This window comes from Lycium barbarum, chromosome 3 (assembly GCF_019175385.1).
Source record: "Lycium barbarum isolate Lr01 chromosome 3, ASM1917538v2, whole genome shotgun sequence".
Lineage (NCBI taxonomy): Eukaryota > Viridiplantae > Streptophyta > Magnoliopsida > Solanales > Solanaceae > Lycium > Lycium barbarum.
In genome coordinates, this window is record NC_083339.1 from 138506001 (window position 1) to 138528364 (window position 22364).

Genomic DNA, 22364 nt, shown 5'->3' on the forward strand with positions numbered 1-22364 from the left:
ATATTTCATACGTGTCGTTTGTATGTGGTTATGTTTCCATGTTTATGTAAATGAAGTGTGTGTAATGTTTTGTTTAAATAGTAATATATGTAATAAAATGTGTGTAATGCTTTGCCTAATCATAATATCTACTTCGATATTCAGTTTATCTATTATTTCATTTTGAAGAATCTATGGAAATTCCTCAAATTTTATTTGGATCAATGACCAATCATGAAGATATTTGTGTGATTGATAGTGGACAACGCATGCCATATTCAAAGATGAGAAATACTTTTCTCACTTGCGTAGAAAAAGGGAAAATATTAATGCAATTTCTGGCAATTCGAAATTGATTGAAAGCTCCGGAAGAGCTACTATATTTCTGACTAAGGGGACGAAACTTGTTATAGAAGATGCATTATTCTCTTCTAAATCCCCAAGAAACTTGTTAAGTTTCAAAGATATCCGCCGTAATGGATATCACGCTGAGACATTAAACGAAATAAATGATGAATATCTTGCCATTACAAAGAATGTCTCCGGCCAGAAATATGTTTTGGAGAAATTGCCAACTTTGTCTTCTGGTCTGTATTATGCAAAAATTAGTACAATTGAAGCAAACTCGATCGTAAACCAGAAGTTTAATGATTCAAGTACTTTTGTGCTTTGGCATGACCGAATAGGTCACCCTGGATCAATAATGATGAGACGAATTATTGAAAATTCAAATGGGCATCCACTTAAGAACCTGAAGATTCTTGAAAGTGGTGAATTTTCATGTGCTGCCTGTTATCAGGGTAAGTTGATAGCTAAGCCATCACCAATAAAAGTTGACATTGAATCCCCTGCTTTTCTAGAACGTATACATGGGGATATATGTGGACCTATTCATCCACCTTGTGGGTCATTCAGATATTTTATGGTCCTAATAGACGCATCTTCAAGATGGTCTCATGTGTGCCTCCTATCGTCTCAAAACCTGGCGTTTGCGAAATTATTGGCACAAATAATACGCTTAAGGGCACAGTGTCCGGATTATCCCATTAAGGCCATACGCCTCGATGATGCCGGAGAATTTACGTCTCAATCTTTTGATGATTATTGTTTATCAGTTGGGATAAAAGTTGAACATCCTGTAGCACATGTTCATACTCAAAATGACCTTGCTGAGTCATTTATTAAACGACTACAATTGATAGCAAGACCACTACTTATGAAAACACGGTTGCCCACTACCGTCTGGGAACATGCTATCTTACATGCAGCATCTCTTATTCGTCTCAGACCGACTCATTATAATAAATACTCCCCGTCACAATTAGTATTTGGTCATGAACCAAATATTGCTCATCTCCGAAGCTTTGGTTGTGCTGTATATGTGCCTGTAGCACCACCACAGCGTACTAAGATGGGCCCATCTTAGTACTAAAACGAAATCAAGATTATAAATTTCATTTGTTTATGAAAGATTAGCCGGGAATTAATGACGTAAGAGGACCCATTAATCATGCTTATGCAACTTTCACACGAAACCTTTTATGTCGGTAACAAAACAAAAATACAAGGATGTCGTCTGAGTCCTATTCTTGTCAAGATTTTAGGATGGTTTCTGTGGTAGCTATCATATGATTGTAATCCCTTTTTGGCTTTAATATAAAATTTAAGGCCATTTCAAGTTAGTTATATGGCTTAATAATTTAAGAAACGTGCCTTATCAGGGTTGGCCCTTTTCTTTGGCTCACTTTATCTCCCTTTTCTTTGTGCCTAAAAAACAAATAAAGTTTACTATGTTATGAAATATAGAATGGATGTCCACTACACAAATATAATGCCTCTTCCATTATCTTTCACCATATTAATGGTTCTTCCATTATCTCATATATTGAATGCATATGTAGCACTATAAATAGAGGCATAAGTTTTCATATGTAATGTACTTGAAACACATTTTGGAAGAATAATAAAACCTCTCCTCTTTGTCACTCTATGTTTATAGTTTTCATCCTTTAATATTATTACTCTTTTAGAGTCATTTTATAACATGCTAGTCATTGTCATTTATTTTTTATTTTTTCAATTTTTTGTACTTGTCTTTGCGTCATGGTATGCAATTTTTACTCTTCCAGGCCATTTCGAGTTAGTTGTCGGGTGTAACTAATGATCTTTTCTTCCTAAAATAACAAAAGTTTGTTAACAAATCACAGGATTTCAGTTGGATGCAGAAAATTAATTAATTAAGTAATTGATTGAAACAGAGAGAAAGCTCATTGGAATCGTTTCCTTGAGGCTGTCGAGAAACATATTGTTAATGTTGAAAGGCCAGGCTTCAGATAGGCTCAATATTCCTCAATTGGGTGTATTTGTCAGATACAAAATTAAGGTACTTCTTATGTATAATTAGAATGAGAAAGTATTCAAGAGTACATTAAGATTAATTTTCCAAGGTCATAAAAGTTGATTTATACAAATACATTAAGAGCAGACCCTAACTGATTGAAATTTATTGATAAACATAAAGTCGTTAAAAGCACTATGCTGAAACCGACCAAATAAATAATCATTTGAGGAAATAGGATCTCTTGGCCTCTTATAATTTGAATAGAAGAAAATATTTTTTTTCAGATCTCTTGTATGTTTTTTTTCATATCTCTGATGTATAAAAAATGAAAATCTCTTGTAAAAAGGTCATAAAACTAAAAAAAATAAAAAAAAATAAAGGGCCCAATCATTTATATGTTTGGATAGAAGTAGTAAAACTAATAATATGCAACAATGTCCGAGCTTTGATCTTTTGTGGTTAAAACTATAATCTACAAGAATGATGCCAATAATTGAAGTGGGCTGGTTTGCTAATCTGGCGTGATCCCTGTGACAGCACTATAAAAGGCCCACCAGAAATGATTTAGCCACAAGACAATAACATCCAAGTCCAGGGCCTTGCTGATGTTTCTTTCCTTGCCACTTTCTGCTTCACTTGGTGATAGAATTAAGATTTAAGAGCAAATCCAAATAACTGCTATTTCAGACACAACTCAGGCCTCGTATATCACAATTTGGCCAATTGGGAGGGTAGCTTGTAAACTGAAGAGACCCTCCCATCATCTTGGGACATCAAACTTCGCATTTTTTTTTTTACACTAGTGGTGTACGGACCTTGCACGCACCTCGATTAATTTAACGGGTACCTATTATCTCCCACCAACACAAGCAAACTTCACGTATTTTGCTATATCTAATTACATAGCTAATTGGGATGATTAGAGGATAAGGAGTATCTCCTTTTTTTACTTCGTGGAAGAATAAGTTAAATGGAGGGATATGCTACCCTTCTGATAAATTCTTTAATATTCCTTCTCTTTCCCTCCAACCAGAATAAATGTCACATTTTCTTGTTAATATAAGCACCATCACACCATGTAAATGAATACCAATATAACAATAGTGAAGATCTCCAGTAGTTTTGTTCTGTACATGATTGGCTAGTGTATATAGACTTGATCAAAATCAAAGAACAATATTCTTTCCTTCTATTCAATAAATGTACTAACTTGGAAGAGATTGAACAATATCAATATCACAATAGTGAAGATCTCCAGTAGTTTTAGTTCTGTACAGGAAATTGGCTACTGTAAATTAGACTTAATCAGAATTAAAGAACAGTACTCTCTCTAAACAATAGTAAATTAGACTTAATCAGAATTAAAGAACAGTACTCTCTCTAAACAATATTTTCTCTTTCTTTTCAATAGATGTACTAACTTGGAAGAGATTGAACAGGTTCCATACCCAAGTAATCCGGACGGACTAACCCAGAGTCTCTATCTACAGTGGCAAAATATATCATTATGATTTGCCTCAGAGCAGGGCTCTATGAATCTACCTCACTTTTTTGAGAACATTGACAACCCAGATTGGCTTCTCAGGAAAAATTTCATTGTACCATTCACCTAGGTACTTTTATTTCTTCTTTTAATGAAAAAAGAAAATAAAAAATGAAAACCAAAAGCATGTTGTCACATGACAAAATTCATCCCTATACATATTCATGGCTTATTTCATTTTGAGATAAGAATATCTCAATCTTGCAAGAACTTTTTGGCAAAAATAACTAAAAATAGAAACACAATACAAAGGGACTGCTTTAGCTTTGTGAAGCTGATTTGATTTCTACGTGAGGGAGAGAGAGTTGCTGCTGCTATCTTTGTGTGTGTGTTACGGTTGTTTGGCTCATGGAGCTGCTATTAGGTTCAACAAAATTAGGTCTAGCTCGTGTTTCTATTTTTAGTTACTCTTCCCAAAAAGTCCTTATACCATTAGGATATTCTTATCCCAAAATAGAATAAGATGAATTTTGCGTCGCCTCAGAGCAGGGCTTTATGGATCTACCTCAATTTTTTAGAAAATCGACAACCCAAATTGATTTCTCGGGAACAATTCACTGTACTATTCATCTTGAATTTTTATTTCTCCTTTTAATGAAAAAGGAAATATCAAAAAAAAAGAAAACCAATAGCATGTTGCCACATGATAAAATTGATCTCTATCCATGACTTCTTTTATTTTGGGATAACAATATCCAATCTTGCAAGGGTTTTTTTGGGAATCGTAACTAAAAATAAAAACACGATACAAAGGGAGTTGCTTTAGCTTAGTGAGGTTGATGTGATTTCTACGTGAGGAAGAGAGAGTTGCGGCTGCTATCTTTGTGAGTGTATTCCGACTGTTTTGCCAATGGAGTTGCTGCTACGAAATAAGGTCTCGCTCCCTTTATATTGTGTTTCTATTTTCTATTACTCTTTCCAAAAAGCCCTTGTCTAGCTCCTTTGTTTCATTTTGAGATAAGAATATCTCAATCTAGCAAGAGCTTTTTGGGAAGCGCAACTAAAAATAAAAAAATAAAAACACAATACAAAGGGAGTTGCTTTAGCTTTGTGAAAGTTGACGTGATTTCTACATGAGAAGGAGAGAGCTGCGGCTGCTAGCATCTGTGTGTGTATTGCGGTTGCTTTGCTCATGGAGCTGCTGCTAGGTTCTACGAAATTGGATCTAGCTCCCTTTATATTGTGTTTCTATTTTCAGTTACTCTTCTGAAAAAGTTCTTGGAAAATTGGATATTCTTATCCCAAAATGGAATAAAGTTGAATTTTGTGTCGCCTCAAAGCAGGGTTCTATGAATCTATCTCAATTTTTGAGAAAATTGACAAACCCAAATTGATTTTTCTGGAACAATTCACTGCACTATTCTTTTTGGAATTTTTATATCTCCTTTTAGTGAAAAAGAAAAAGTCAAAAAAGGAGAATATTGTTGTCACATGGTAAAATTCATCATATCCATATCAATGGCTTATTCCATTTTGGGATAAGAATATCCACTCTTGCAAAAACTTTTTGAGAAGAATAACTAAAAATAAAATAATAATAATAATAATAATAATACAAAGGGAGTTGTTTTAGCTTTATGAAGCTAATGTGATTTCTACATGAGGAAGCTAGTTGCGGCTGCTATCTTTGTGTGTGTAATGCAGTTGTTTTGCTCATGGAATTGCTGCTAGGATCTACAAAATTAGGTCTAGCACCCTTTATATCGCGTTCTATTTTTAGTTACTCTTTCCAAAAAATCCTTGCAAAATTAAGACATTTTCATCTCAAAATGGCATAAAGATGAATTTTGCGTCGTCTTAGAGCAAGGCTGTACAGATCTAGCTCAGTTTTTGAGAAAATTGACAACCCCGATTTATTTCTTTGGAACAATTCACTGTACTATTTATCTTGGAATATTATTTCTCCTTTTAATGAAAAAAGAAAAAATCTAAAAAGGAGACCTATCCATATCATAGGAATAAGAATATCCCAATTTTGCAAGGACTCTTTTGGAAGAATAACTAAATATAGAACTACAATACAAAGGAGTTGCTTTAGCTTTGTGAAGCTGACGTGATTTCAACGTGAACTTGAATTTAGATAGCTTATGCAACCCATAACTCCTTATACACAAGAAGATATACTCTCCGAAAGTTGGGCCCAAATCATGGACCAACACTTAGAAAATTTTTCTAAGTGTTGAAAAATCAACTCTCTGAAATTGGGGCCCACGCGCCTGCAAGTGTGCGTCAAACTACTGACGTTAGGGCTGACGTGGCACTTTTTTTTTCAAAAAATTGGGGTTAATTTTCTGATTTTTTTTGCTTGGGCTCACAAACACTTGTCAACCTTTTGACTTGAAGAATTTTGGATCAAACACCCTCTTTTGCCTTCTTCTTTAAGATGAAGGTATGAAGATCCTTATGAACTTCAAGAACATTCAAAATCCCAAGTACTTTAATTTCAACTCGTTTTTGCACAAATTTCAGATCTAGGCTCTAGTCAACTAGGAGAACAAAGCCCAATACAAATTAACCTCAATTTAGCCCCAAATCAACAGACGCACTTGTGTTCTTGAAGGTCCCCCAATGGTGGATTCTTCAAAACTTGTCCAATCAACCTCAAACTTCGGATCTAAGTAGATTTGACCCTTCAAAACTCAAATCCAACCTCAAATACACACAAATCCAACAACAATGATTTTTGTGATTTTCGAATTTTTCAACTAAGTCCAAGTCGATTCATATCATTTGGTATCAGAGCTTGGTAGAAGAATTGTTCCATCAATTCTTCATCCTTGGTTCAAGAAAAAAAATCAACAAAAAAGAAGTAGAAATTCGAAAATCTCAAAAATTTGGTGTTGTTGATTGATTCGTTGGAATGGAGGGGTTAGATTTGAGTTCTTTGTTATCAAATCTAGCTAGATCTCGAATTTGGGAGTATTTTGAGGTGTTTTGAAGAAATCACCATTGAAGATCTTTAAGCTTTGAAGAACTCAAAAAGGGTCTTGGTGATTGAGGTTGATTTTGAGCTTAATTTGCAGTGGCCTTTGTTCTCTTAGTTTTGGGGAGCTTCGATCCGAAATTTAGGAGTAAAACAAGTTGATTTGAAGGTAGATTGAAATTTGGGTGTTTTTCATGTTCATGAGCATCTTCATACCTTCATCTTGAAGAAAAAGGCAAAAGAGGATGTTTGATCCAAAAACCTTCAAGTCAAAAGATTGAAAAGTGTTTGTGGGCCCAAGCAAAAAATCAAATAAAATTTGTCATGTCAACAGTCTGACGCGCGCCTACAGGCGTGTGGGGCCCAGTTCCAGAGAGATTCTTTTTTTTCAACACTTAGAAATTTTTCTAAAGTGTTGGCCCGACTTTAGGAGAGTATATTTTCGTGTATATAAGGAGTTATGGTATGCATAACTTATCTAAATTAAAGTTCAATGAGTCTACTTTCCAAAGCAACAAATCGTTCGTCAATCAGAGCTCTGTACAAAAAGTTATGTGCATTTTAATAAAACGCTGCCAGTAGCTCCCAATTTTCCAAGTGTTTGGCCTAGGTTTGTCTACTTCTTATGTCATTTCTTTGATTCTCTAAGCTAATTAACAACTAGTAATTGTTCTTACTTGATTGTTAATTAGTTCTTGAGTCTCATTTCTTTCGTACCAATTCTTTCAAGCTTTTATCGTTTTGAATTCGTTGGATCATCAACAAGAATCTATTCTTCCACAAGCCGAATCGTATCATCCTGAGTCCCGTGATTCTAGCACGGTCGCTTTTATCGACTAATACTAGCTAAAATTATTCTTGCTTTAGGTCTTACCTATGTTTCCCAGTTGATTCGCTTAGAAATGTGATTTATATTTTTGGCCTAGGAGCGTAAGCGCACACAAAACTTTTTTTTAATAAGAGTAGACCAAGGAGAGTACCCACAACACATAGTCAAACTCAATTTATTTAATTTACTGCACTCTTTTCTTTTTAATTATTTACAACATGGTTTTAAATAAATTCATATTCTCATCTCGCTTACTCACAATTTTCTGGGTTAAAAGTAGAGTCAAGGAGGGTAACCCCACCGAGACTCATTGGATTTATTGTTGTATACTTAACCAAGGGACGTAACCGAATACATGGCCAAAGCACATTTAATTATTAAATGTCAAAGAGCATAACCACACATATGACCTTTAAAGTTAACTAAATATAAATCAAGGATAGTAACCGACCACATAGTTAATACTAGTTCAAAAGCGCTTATACTTTGACCAACGCTTGATATATCCTAATGTTTCACTACAATTTGCTAATACCGGATCGTGAACTTGATTCAAGAGACTCGGCGTTAATCGATAAACCAAAACATTAAACGAACCAGTCACATGAATCCATATCACAGTATTTACGATCTCAAGTTATGTTTGTCATACTGAAGCAACTTAAAGTACAATGCCAAAATTTCATCTATCATTCTCCATTTTAAACAATTTTTGCACAAATAAAATCCAACCCAACAGAGTACGCAAATCAGGTCTCAAGTAAAGGAAACAAAAAAAAAAAAAAATGGACCATTTAATCATAACTACTCAGTGTTGTACTTCTTTCTTCGAATTAATACAAGGTAACAGTTTCAAATATTTGTGATCCAAATTTCATGCTAAGAAAGTTAACACCATTTAATATTCAATATACATATGAGATGGGAATATACCTTGTATTTGTGATTAGAATTGCCAAGCAGTTGAATAATTAGAACTAATGGCCAATTAACTTCTACGACCCACTACTATTTAACTAATGGCCAACTTTGTTGTGCAAGTCAAATCTGGCCCAAATTAACTACTAAAAAAAATTGACATTGTCATAATTCAAAGCAGCTAACAGATAATGGGTTCACTACTCAAGGGAACGAATTAATCAGAGCAAACGAACCAGAGGCGTGGTAGCACAAAAATAATGATGAAATGACCAGGTTTTGAATCATGAAACAATGAGAAAATGGATAAAAATAGAGTAAGGAAGAGGAAGAATGTACCGTTGCGAGCTAAAAGCAAACAATCTGATTTCAACTCTCCTGACTGCGACCAGAGCTCGACTCACCGGAGACCTCAAACAATCTGTGTCGGTGGCTTTTCATGATTTCTAAGAGAGAAAATTAGGGCTTTGTGGGTATTGCAGCAGTTTTGCTCATGGAACTGCTGCTAGGTTCTAGGAAATTAGGTCATGTCCGATTTATATTGAGTTTCTCGTCCCAGAAGTGTAACTTTAGCGACCCAAAAAAAAAAAAAAAAAAAAACTTAAATATGTCATCGAACTATGAAACTCACTCATTTATGTCACTCGTCAATAGTTTGGCTCATTTACCATTGAACTATCGGAAATGACTCATTTATGCAGCTCATCAATAGTTTGGTTCATTTATGCCATCGCCCGTTATCAAAATGACTCATCCATGCCATTTTTCATTAATGCCGATTTTACTATACCAGATATGACACATAGCCTCTAACTATATTATAGTTGTGGGTGGGTCGGGTGTATGAGTTGGATTTTTTAACTAATTTGGGATTTAAAATTGGGTTGGTTTAATTAAACGATGTAGACCTCTAATTGGAGGTCATGTGTCATATCTGATATTATAAAACCGGTATTAATGAAAATGGCATGAATGAGTCATTGGCATAAATGAGCCAAACTATTGATGAGTTACATAAATGAGTCATTTCCGATAGTTCGATGGCGTAAATGAGCCAACCTATTGATAAGTGGCATAAATAAGCTATTGCTGATAGTTTGATGGCATATTTGAGCCTTTTCCGAAAAGAAAAAAAAAGTATGTCCCAAAATAAGTATTTTCTTGGGAAATCAAAATAAAAAATGGCTTTTAATAAATCAATAAAATAGTCACTGGGTGGGACCCAGTGACCTTGCCTTTTAAAAAAAATGGAAAGTTTTTTTAACTATGTCCTTAATATTAAAGAAATAATCCTCTTTAATATTGTTCTATTTTCAAAACAATATCTAATAAGTAAGGATAGTTTAGTAAACTCCACATTGTATTTATTGATTTCTTAATAGACAATTTCGATAAGATGACACTTATATTCGGTGGAGTATTTATTCTCATTTTTTATCTTCTTTTTCATTAAAAGAATTAAAAAAAAAAACAAGATAAATATATTATTTGGAACACAAAACTTGCACTCTAAAAATAATTTTAAAAAACGTCCTTTTTTATTTCCACAGATAAAACCTACTAAAATGAAATCAAAATATCAAAATTAAGCCTAAAAAAAACCATTTAACTTCAAAACGGTGTAAAATCTGAAGAATGGTCAAAAATCACGTATCTACGCTATTCATCCTCTAGCTAACATTTTTTTGTGCGTATTACCCTTCAAAGACACTGATCTTTAATTTTTAACCCTCAAATTGGTGGTCTTTAATTTTGTCCTTCACCTAATACCCTGAGGTTCTGGGTTCGAATCCTAACTCAGCAAAAAAAAAAATCGCAAGACAAAGGTTTGGATTCGTAAGGCAGAGTTTTGCACTCAAAGTTTTGAATGCAAAACTCTGCCTCAAGGTAAAGTTTGAAATTTGAAACTCTGTCTGTTAGAGTTTTGCATTCAAACCTCTGCCTGGTAGAGTTTTGCATTCAAAACTCTGCCTGAGGCCTAACTTTGGCCCTAATAGGCCTAATTTTACTACAAAACTCTGTCTTGCGATTTTTTTTTTTTTTTTTATTGAGCTGGGGTTCGAACCCCAAACCTTATGATATTAGGCGAAGGCTAAAAATTAAAGACCACCCATTTGAGGACCAAAAATTAAAGACCAGTGCCTTTGAAGGATAATCGTTCTCGTGCCAATGACCCTCTAGCTAACGCATATGCACATTTGGGCCAATGGGACAAGTTTATAAGAGAGCGCGAGAGAGTCAATGAGGAGCAGGAGAGTCCAACATGCACCGCCTTGTAATGGATAAAAAAGAATTTAGACTAGCTTACATATTTATTCAAGTAATTGATGAGAAAAAAAGAAAAAAACTACCATATATAAATTTAGTTGCTATTAAATGTTAATACTAATATTTTTCTTTTATTTTGCAGAAAATGCCATGATATATATAATAAGAAAATCAATAACTCATCGACGAAAGAGATATGTGGCAAAAGAGATTCAAGTTCTTATTTTATAAAGAATGATACAACAAAAATAATATATATATATATATATATATATATATATATATATATATATATATATATATATATATTGCAGAAGTGAAGAAAGAAATTGCACGGCATTTTCAATTGGTGCTGTAAACTCAAAAAGACACAAGCATTAAAAGAAACTATATGACGAAGCTAAGTAAGCAAATGACACAAGTGGGCAACTTGCCAAATTAAGGGAAAGACACTGCTACACCAATTGCATCGCAATTTTCAACTTACCAAAAGGAGAAGGTTATTTACAAGTTTGTCATGCCAAGACTCTATAAATAATGACCAATGAGATGCTGTGGAGGAGACGAGTTGGAGGGGAAGCAACAATATTTCGTAAAGAGTCTTTTGCTTCTTTGCTCCATTCTTGAGCTTATTCTTCTAAAATTTTCTTTGATTTATTAGTGTCGGAAATTGTTCTAGTTCCTGCTTTTAATTAAATAGCGGAATTATTCTTTTTGAATATTTCTTCTATTTTCTTATTTAATGGACATCAATATTTCCGTTGGTTGTATTAACTCCAATATGGAGTAACTTTCTTTTGGGTTGGGAGAATGACGGATCTTGATATTTTTATATAATAGTAGATATTATTCTTCAATTTCACATGTTTGAGCGGAAGCTTTCTAGTTAACTTTTATATACTTTACTGTTAGACGTTATTTTATTTTGTTAATGTTTATCAAATTTATACTACCAATTAACTTGTTACTAATTCTGTAATCGAGAGAGGTGGAAGCAATAACATAGTTAATTGTCGTATTGATAGATGTTAACATTTATTTAGTGACATCTATCTCTTTTGTGTCGTAATTAATTTTACACTTATTTGTAATCGAGAGAGGCGAATAATGTATTGATTAGTTATAGCAAGTAAGGTAACCGAAAGGGACTTACTATAAAGAGCATGTTTCAGTTTAAGCATATATTTCTGGTGCTTTAATATTACTATTTTGATAATTAATTTGTATAACCGAGAGGAGTGCGATTAATTCTTCAACTTAAGTAATAATATATAAATTTAATCGAGAGAGACATTTATACATTTATGAGAAATAGAAATTGAAGATTAAAGAATTTACTTTATCATAGAAATATCAAGTTAAGTCAGGATCCCAACACCTTTTATTATATTTGTGAAAAATCAAATTATATCTCCATTGCTCTATTTCCGCGTTTTTTGTTAATTAACTCACAACTCAACTCTTTTTTATTTTCTCAAATAGTAATTAAAACAAGAAACGTCTGTAGAATAGATAAATCAATCCCTGTGGGTTTGACATCTTTCTATACTATTATTTGACAGAGTACGAGTTAAAATATATATACACCAAACACTCGTCAGTAATGAACCGAAAAACCTGGGTGGAAGAAGAGTAGGGGTGCATTCCCAATACAGATACTGCATATTGAGTCCGGAACCAAATGACCCAAAAAAAAAAAACCTTTTAAACCAAAATACCCCCCCAAAAAAAGGCGACATAAGTACCTTTAGCGCAGTAATTTACTGCGCTAAAGGACTGAAACGTAATGGCGCGGTTAAGTCCTGTTACAGAACACAGTAAAAAAAAAAAAGGTCTATAACGCAGTATTTTACTGCGTTATAGAAACAGTACAAAAAAAAAAAAAATTGGCCAACTTTATTTTTTGCAACACTTAGTGTTTTTTTCTATACTTTGACCAACGATTAGCCGTGTGTCAAGACTCCGAAACGTCAATATTTTATATAGAACCTGATATTTCTTTCTGCGTACAATAATGAAGGCTCAAGACATCAAGGATACGTAAACGTTTGGATCGTCATTTTAGGGGTTGAAAAGGTGTCCGAAGTAAGTTTTGTTTGAAAACTTTAGATTTAAGTGTTCTATTTTTATAAGGTTATTTTAGTCAACTTTATATGTCGAGAAAATTAGTCAGCTTTATTTTGAAAAATTGAAACCACAAAAGTGAAATTGACATTCACAACTACATTGTCCCGGGATTTTTATGTTGAAATCTATTGCGTATCATCATATTGTGAGTAAAGAAAACTAAAAACTTCAAGCTAATTTGGGGGAAAATTAAAATTGAATAGGATAACAAGTGTTTTTTTAAAAATCGGCTCGGCCAAAACCGCCGTGTCTGCGTAGATCTCGAAAAAATACGCAAGATCAAAAAAAAAAATCGCGTAAAACGGATATCCCAGCGCAAAGTTATGACCATCTAAAGTTTGATCACTTTACAACTAGTTTTTCTCCCTATATTTTTTAGAATTAGATTTATATTCAAAATAAAGTTATGTCTTGATTAAAAAAAACACGCTTAAATCAAAATCTTAAAAAATAAAACACTTAAACCTAAAGTTTCCAAACAAAACTTACTTCGGGTACCTTTTCAACCCCTAAAACGACGATCCGAACGTTTACGCATCCTTGATGTATTGAGCCTACATTATAGTACGCAGAAAAAAATATCAGGTTCTATATAAAATATTGACGTTTCGGAGTCTTGACACACGACTAATCGTTGGTCAAAGTATGAAAAAAACACTAAATGTTGCAAAGAAAAGATTTATTAAAATAAGATGTTGCAATCTTTTTATGGGAAAAAACACTAAGTGTTCCTTAAGTGTGTTATTGTTTAATGCGTAACTTTATTTTGAATATATTGCTAAAAAAAAAAAATCGCGTAAATAGGACATCCGAGCGCAAAAAATCGCGTAAATTCGAAATAAAGTTACGCTTTAAAAAATAACACACTTAAATCTAAACCCTAAAAATAAAAAACTTTAAGTTAATGACAATAAGTCTTCAAACAAAAATGGACGTTTATGTATGTAGAACTCTTAAACCTAAAATTTTCAAACAAAACTTACTTCGGACACCTTTTCAACACCTAAAATGACGATCCGAACGTTTACGTATGCTTGATGTATTGAACCTACATTATTGTACGCAGAAAAAAATATTAGGTTCTATATAAAATATTGATGTTTCGGAATCTTGACACACGACTAATCATTGGTCAAAGTATGGGAAAAAAAACATGAAGTGTTGCAAAAAATAAAGTTGGCCAATTTTTTTTTTTTAACTATTTCTATAACGCAGTAAAATACTACGTTATAGAAAAAAATTACTGAGTTCTATAACGCAGTATTTTACTGCATTAAAGAACTTAACCGCGCCGTTACGGTTAAGTCCTTTAGTGCAGTAAATTACTACGCTAAAGGTACTTATGTCACCTTTTTTTTTATTGGGGTATTTTGGTTCAAAAGATTTTTTTTGGGTCATTTTGGTTCCGAACTCCTGCATATTCTTCTCTTCCTTCGGTACATAACACGAACAAGCGCTAGCAAGATGAAACAATCAAAATGCAATTTTAGTTTCTTGACTTCAGTTTGATCTGCCCGTGGGAGCTTGTTACGTTCTTGGAGTAAGTTAAAACAACTAGGAAAAAAGAGTGTTGAATCATTTACGCACTAATGGTGCAGTAGCTGCTGCCTATAAAACATCCATCCCATTAAAAGAAGACAAGCACTTAGAAACAGTTCAAGAGCCACCGTCTTTGGTAATTCAGTTTGAGAAGATTACCATCAAAATCCCTTGGATTTTAGATGGGGTGTGTCACATGGGATTTAGTAAGATAATCAAATTCACATCTAGCGAAGTCCTTCATAACTGGTAAGATGCATCATACATCAAAACCCGCAAATACTTCACCATTTGGTGCATCAAACCACAGGCTTGGTGCATCTCGATAAATAATTGATTTTTCATAAAGGATGCATATAAAACCAAGTTTTTGATTATATCAGGTATGTATACAAAACCAAGTTAACGTGTACATAAGCGGTTCACAAGTGAACCAGCTTTGTTTCATTACAGATACAACTAGAATAGGTAACAATCTCGCATATTCGAATTTAAGATATCTTTTTCTGTTTCTTCTCCTGCCATTCTTTGATTTCAGCGTCTATTGTTGCTTTCACTTTTGAATGAAACCCAGGGTATGGTTCGTAGCCAAAAAGAGATTGGAGGGCCTGTGAGGAACCAATAAGTCACGAAAAGATTAGATAATGCAACAACTGAAGGTACTTGTATCCTAACATAGATGATAGACCTAGTATAACTACCTCAAGGAGTACAAAGAATGGTGCCATAAGGAACGCTTGTGCAAGATTGTCCAGTAGAGCAGGTGCTCGCTTCTACAAAATTGAATAACAATGTCATGCGACCAATTTAATGGAAGCTTTGAGAATCTTACATAAAATTAGTAGAAATGATCACCTCAAATACTCCATGACCTATAAACTGTCCAGTCCAGCAGAATAACTGAGCCGCCAGAACAACCTGGCCATGTGTTTTTCATAGTTAGCACCAACCATCACATACTTGATTCAAAAAGAGCTAGACAAATTGAAAAGTACTTCCGACCAGTGGCGGACCCAGGATTTTACACAAGCGGGTTCAATCAGTGAATATCCAATAACGATAGCCAATAGTGTAAGCAGCGCCGGCACAACAAACTAGATTAGCCCGCGCTCGTTTATTTGTTCTTTTTTAAAATAATGTAACCTCAAAATAAGATTATTTTGAACTCGACACACATTAATTTAACAAAGTTGAGCAGAATTGAAAAAAATTACAAAGAACCTATTTACATTTATTTTCATAAAAAATCTATCCAATTTGAAACACAAAAACTAATTCAACAAGAGTTATAAATTTATTAACTCTACGTAATTTAACAAAATCATTTCTAATTTTCAATGTGTTATTTACTAAAAAGACAATACAAAAGAGTTTCAAACTAAGCAAAACTAATATAAATTAATTTAACCAAATTAAAATAAACTAACAAACTATATGTAATTGCAACAAATATATGTTTTAGAAAAAAAAACTATGAAAGAGAGTACCAAAAGTCAATTAATAAAAAGTTAAATTTTGTTTGAAGTAAAATAGATTTCAGAATATTTTTTCTTGAATTTCAGTAAGAAAACAAAAATATACATGGTGAAATAGAAAGACAAAAAAAAAAAAAAAAAAAAAAAAAAAAAAAAAGAGACAAAATAAAGGTAATAAATTACTAGCTAGCAGTTCACTAGCATTAATTGTATATGGTTGGCCAATTTCCTTTGTTTTTTTCCGTAACATGGTTAGCAATTGGCCTACCATTTTTTTTTTTGATAAGGTTGGTTAGCCAATTGGCCTACCATACACAGTACATACTGAACCAAAAGCAATAAAACGGAATCAAGCAATGTTATTAAGAGGAATCGTTCTGACATGCTCACCGCCACTTTGAACTCACTTGACCGCTGCACCAGAGCCAAGACTTGTGTCAAGAGGATTCAAGTACTTCCCTATATTTGAATTTAACAATAGTTTTCTTATATAAAGAGTAAATTTACAGGACGACGTGGATTCAGTTGAACCCGCTTCGCCCTACGTGGGTCCGCCCCTACTTCCGACCAAATAGATCAAGCATTATACAACATTGACCAGCCCATATGAGACTGTCCAAGTAGTAATTAGCTATTGTTTTTTTTTTTTTTTTTTTTTTTGGTTGATACAACCATAGTATCTGGGCTAAGCTTGCACACCTCAACTAATTCCACAAGGCAACTCCCACCAGCACAAGTACCAGGTAACCCCGTAATTAGTTATTGGTCTTGGCCTCGAACAACAAATAGATGACAGCCAAGTTTGACCAAGCCCAATGCGAGCAAACAACAACAGGCTATGATTATCTACCCAATGAACTGCTATAGCTAAAGAAGTCAGGACTAAAAAACTGATGGCCTGGGCTGGTCATATGTTATGTATAACATGTTGTGTCATGTAGAGCGGAGTGTGGATTGTACACAACATGGTAGCTACATGATACTACCCTTGCCAGAAGCTGTGAAATCGATCAGTGAATTCAGCTGAATGACTAGATGTTTAAATAGACCATCAGTTAAGTGTTTAAGATGGGCAAATAAGCTACATTATAAGACTGTAAGCTCCCCAGTTTAGCTTTAGTTTGCCAGTTGTGAATACAGGAATAGCAACTAAATGGTTGCTTTAGGTCAGTATTCGAAAATTCAGGTAAAAAGAGCATTGAATCCACAAACGACATTAGATACAAAAAGAACATAAGATTGACAAATGACAAATGCAACCCTTGATTAACAGAGCCCCATGTTTTCTTCAGTTCATACAACATTCGTATTCATTTTTCAGCGAAATTCCCATAGTCTGATTCTGGTTTCAGCTTGCATTAACTAGCCTGTCCAACTGGTGTAATCAGGACTTGTTCTTGATTGTATGTCAGTGCTGGGCAAGTGTGATATATATAGAGAACCCCTAGTTTACTCGCAAGGCAACTCGTTTGACCTTTGAATGAAATGAACCCGATTAGGGAAAAATAGATTCAAAGGATTAATATAGCTGACTCCAATTAGTTTGGGATTGAGGTTTAGTTGATTGATTGATTGAAGGGGTGCAAGAATATAGCAACAGATCAAGCAAAAGGGGGAATTGGCATTCTAACTATGCTCGTCCGGGAGGAAGCATGAAATAGACCGCTAATTTGGCTTCACACAAGATCAACATATGTGTCAATGTGACGAAGGCTGAAACTTTGGTTAGAATAAGGTGCAGTCCAGAGACTCCAATTGCTGGTAATAAGTAGAATGAACAATCAAGAACAAATAAAGAGGATTGACAGGAAATGAAGCTCTGAGAAAGGCTAAAGCCAAAAGGCTTTGAACAAGTCCTCAATATGTGTCAGGGGTGGAGCTACAGTTCTGCTCACGGGTTCGGCAAAACCTAGTAACTTTGGCCAAGACCGTGTATTTGTGTTAAGAAATTTACTCCACCTAGTATGTATAAATAATTTATTCACAACCCAGTAAATTACCTTTTCTAGAATCCAAACTCATAAACTTAAAATCCTAGCTTGATATTTGTAACGAAATGCATGTCTTGTTCTAGTAAAGTAACATTTAATGCAAATTAGAACGTCCTCATTTTTCTTCAGTTTGCCTGTTTCTAAATTGACAATTCTCCAACAGGTTTATATCTTGACAGACAATATCCCAAATCCACGGGAGCCTGACATAACTTAAAATAGTAAATGACGCCAAGAAAATCAAGAGAGCAGCCAGGCTTAAGGAAAATGACAAAGACTCAAACTTTTAAAGGGGTCGTTTGGTTGCTGGTTAGGAAGTGAATTATTCATGTACTAAAACCAACATAACTAGTACCATGTTTAACAGCATTTTAGTTGCTATGTATAAAATTTAGCACACCAAATAAAGTGTTTAGTTACCAGTTTACAATCTCGCATAACTAAAACACGTAATTAAGCAATAAGTCAATTTACGGAATATTATTTTATGCAAGGTATAAGATGGAATAATTAATACATGAATAACTAAACTCTGCATAACTCTAACCAGCAAACAAAGGAGGGAAATAGAGATAAATGAGAGAAGACCCTTTACCTTCCAGGCTAAAGAGAAACCCAATTGATTCGCAACCATACCGCTGGATACCCAACAAATTAAACATAGCAAAGCAGCCAAAGAGCCCGCTTTCTTGTCCAAACAGACGTAGAACACACCATAAACCAAAGCAAACAAGAACCCATAATTAAGAACCAAGGAGCTGTGTTCACAGAGCTGAATTGGAGGTAAATTGAAAAGTGGGGGCGTAAAATTGAAAAGAACAAGACTAGTAAAAAAAATCGGCCACACAAATACCATGTGAATCAAGATATTCACTGGGTTGCTATGGTAAGCGCCATAGAATGCAAACTGCTTCTCTAGGTCAAAGATTTCCATATCTTCTTCAATCCTTTAGTAATCTTGGGGAATTATTATGATGAAATGGGGTTGAAATATTTGACCCCTATTTGGGTTTTGGGATTATAAAGAGGAAAGTCGTAAAGACAACTGGGAATTTTGTATTTTTGTACAAAAGGATTAAATAAAGAATGACAAATCGAGAGCAAATTCAGAGAAGCCCGTTGATTCGCTACGATGTTGTCTATGCTGATGTTTCTCATTTTTCTTATTATTTCCCTTTATTTGGTCAAAGGCGTGTCCAGCTTCTTTCTTTGACACTTAAGAAATAGAGGTTTTAAATTTTGAAAAAGAAATTTCAATCAATAAATAAAAAAGGAGAAAAAGAAGAAGAATAAGAAGATCGTATTCACATATGAGGGCGTTAGCTTAGGCATTTTGTACTGCCTTTCATCTATTTGTATTTTATTTTAGTTGAAGGAAATCTTTATTATTGAAAAGATGAATTTGAATTTTCGATTGCAACTTGGCACATCACATGATAATCCTATTTCAAAAAGAATATACGAGGCACGAGCCTATTCTCAAGGTTCAGTTATGACTCACACATCACAATCAGTGAATTGTTTTACCACTTAGGTTCTTCTTTATCTATTTATTTTCAATTTAAAGTTGCAAATTTTACAGCTTCCATGCATCTCCAACCTTAAGCACGATATGCATCTCCAACCTTAAGCACTATCTCTTACACCAAAATGACAAATGACAAATCACAATCAGTGAATTGTTTTACTAGTTAGGTTCTTCTTTATCTATTTATTTTCAATTTAAAGTTGCAGACTTTACAGCTTCCATGCATCTCCAACCTTAAGTACTATTTTTTACACAAAAATGGTGAAAATTAACTTCAATCCATTACACTACTTTTACACCAAAAAAGAATATCCCTCTTATATGCTTCTCTCTCTTCTATATTATATTATTTTCTTTTATTTAATTTTTTTTTTATTTCATAAAAAAAATCCTTTTTTTTTCTTTTTACACATTCATCCCATATAATTCATATTCCTTTCTTATATAACCATTTAATATAAAATTATTTTATAACATAAATTTTTAAATAATATAAATTGTAACCAAATACTATACATTATACATATTAATGGATAATTCAAATAAAAGTGAAATCATTGATAAAATATAATTAAATAAATATTACATTGTGTTAAGATTTATTTTAATTTCTACATAAATATTCAACTTCCAAGATTAGTATATTGCTCCCATAAATGCTCTATTAATGCATTACAAAGTGCAAAGTGAGCACCTTTGTCCTTAATTTTTTTGTGTCGAGCTAAAATGGTAATTTTCATCTACTATATTTCTACTGTTGGAGTTGGACCTTCCCAAGCATCTCGAATTGGTGCATTGAGATCACACTCATCCTCGACTATCACGTTTTGCAGTATAATACATGTAGTTAATATATCATGTAACACTTCTTTTCTCCAAAAACGTGACGACCCTGCAATAATTGCAAAACGAGATTGCAAAACTCCGAATGCACGTTCAACATTTTTTCGACATGATTCTTGTTTCATCGCGAAATATTTCTTCTTTTGAGAACGTGACTCACGAATAGATTGCACAATAGTAGACCATTTTGGATATATACTGTCAGCTAAATAATAACCCACCTCATATTCGTTTCTTTGAATGACATAATGGGCGGGAGGAGCAATACGTTTAGCAAGATTTTAATGTATTTTCAATTCTAAATTATTATGTTATTGAACATTGTGTTATTTATAACATATTATATTTTACATTTGCACTTTTCATTTTTGTGATAGTTATATTTTTTTATACAATTATAACTTATAATAAAACTAACTTACAATTTTATATAAAATATATATACAAAAATTAATTTATAAAAATTATACTCCAAAATTAATATTATAAAGATATTACATAAAAAATAATTAGGTATATTAGGAACCTAAATGAAAAAATTAAAATTTATAATATGTTAAATTAAAAGTATTATATAATAAAATATTGATGAATAGTGTTACATTAAATTTGGTGTAACACTAGTCGCACACACCAAAATGGTGTAAGAAATGGTATTGGGTTGCAGCACCAAAATACCAACTATTACACCAAAATAGCATTTGGTATAAGAAATGGTGTTGGGTTGGAAATGCTCTTATGGAAACTTGCTGCACCAAATTTCAGCTAACAGAAAAGTTCAGTCATTGAGCCTTCAGTTGGAAAAAATAAAAAGTTTCACTAGGAGTATAATACTATAATATCCACATCAACATATTTCAATTTTCTTTTATTTTTGGTAAATTAATTCAATTTTCCTTAGTTAGAGAAAAAAGAACTTTATTATAACAGTTCTAAAGATATTTTATTTTTGGTGGGATACGTACAAAGAGTAGTTTAATTGCAGAGGTGAAAAAAGTAAAGGCAGGTCACTGTTTTTAGGACTAAAAAGCAGCAAAAAGCACCCAGAAAAGGGCCCATGCGCGTCTCGAAGAGGTGAAGTCCCAAAAGAAAAGGCAGGTCACTGTTTTTGGGCTAAAAAAGAAGCAAAAATGGCCCATGCAGGTCTCGAACCTGCGACCTTCGCGTTATTAGCACGACGCTCTAACCAACTGAGCTAATGGGCCAGCTTGTTCTTCGTGTGCGTGAGATGCATAAACAAGGCATTTTTACAAACCGTGGACAAAAATGAATCCCTTGTCCAATTTCCTTCCCGTCTGAGAGGCGTAAAAGAAATAGAGGAGAATAGCAACTAATTTTCAAAATTTCAGTTTCATATTTCAAGAAATGGCTGAAGCCATCATGATTCATGAGCATTATGATTGTTAAACCCAGGATTTGTAGCTCCTCTATGCAAATTACAAAACTAAACATGCACCCTTATACAAGATCAGTTAAAGGCATAACCATCTCACTAATTATTCTCTCCTTCTCTTAATTTATATTTGCGACGTCCCCTATTTTACTAATATAATTCTTTAGCATTTAATTTCCTCTGTTTCTCTGTCGCATTTTTCAGTTTAGTCAATACTCAAGCATTGCTTTTGGCAACGGCAGACACCAGGTAATTAAGTAGTACTACACTACTACCACTTCTACAATCCATAATTATTTTTCACGATTCGTTCTTGAAATGTTCTAATGTATTGACTACCCGTATATGTGTCAACTGTACGTATAATTAATAGATTGAGAGTGGCGGAAGAAATTGTAAGTTTATAGGGAATGTTCTTCCAGAGTATTGGCCATTGATGGCAGTACTAGTTGAGCACATGGAAGGTCAAAGAGACCTCATAACTCACAAATCTGTTTGGCACCCAAGTGATGAAGCCATGAAGAATGTTTGTAAGTGTTATTATCATTACCTGTTTCATATCTAATTACCAAATGTTTAACAATTTGTGTAAGTAATAATTATGATTATAGTATGTCACGTCCAAAGCGAATTTACTTTTTTTTTTTTTGAGAATTCTGTCATTGTA

The 22364-nt window shown here is 33.5% G+C and overlaps 1 protein-coding gene, 1 long non-coding RNA gene and 1 other non-coding gene across 3 annotated transcripts; all 3 read right to left on the bottom strand.

The window, feature by feature from the left end:
• Positions 1–2757: 2757 nt before the first annotated feature.
• LOC132632926 (uncharacterized) lies at positions 2758–9283 on the bottom strand. Its single transcript, XR_009579498.1, has 2 exons — positions 8873–9283; positions 2758–3804 (listed from the first exon to the last, which is right to left on the bottom strand). It is a non-coding gene; the product is annotated as an uncharacterized LOC132632926 (long non-coding RNA).
• Positions 9284–14787: 5504 nt separating this feature from the next.
• LOC132632927 (2-hydroxy-palmitic acid dioxygenase mpo1) lies at positions 14788–19078 on the bottom strand. Its single transcript, XM_060349079.1, has 4 exons — positions 18529–19078; positions 15323–15385; positions 15169–15240; positions 14788–15075 (listed from the first exon to the last, which is right to left on the bottom strand). The coding sequence occupies exons 1-4, from the start codon at positions 18865–18867 to the stop codon at positions 14959–14961; spliced, it is 591 nt and encodes a 196-aa protein (XP_060205062.1). The 5' UTR covers positions 18868–19078; the 3' UTR covers positions 14788–14958.
• A 2357-nt stretch (positions 19079–21435) lies between these two features.
• Positions 21436–21509, bottom strand: TRNAI-AAU (transfer RNA isoleucine (anticodon AAU)). The gene has a single exon. It is a non-coding gene; the product is annotated as a tRNA-Ile (tRNA).
• Positions 21510–22364: the final 855 nt, after the last annotated feature.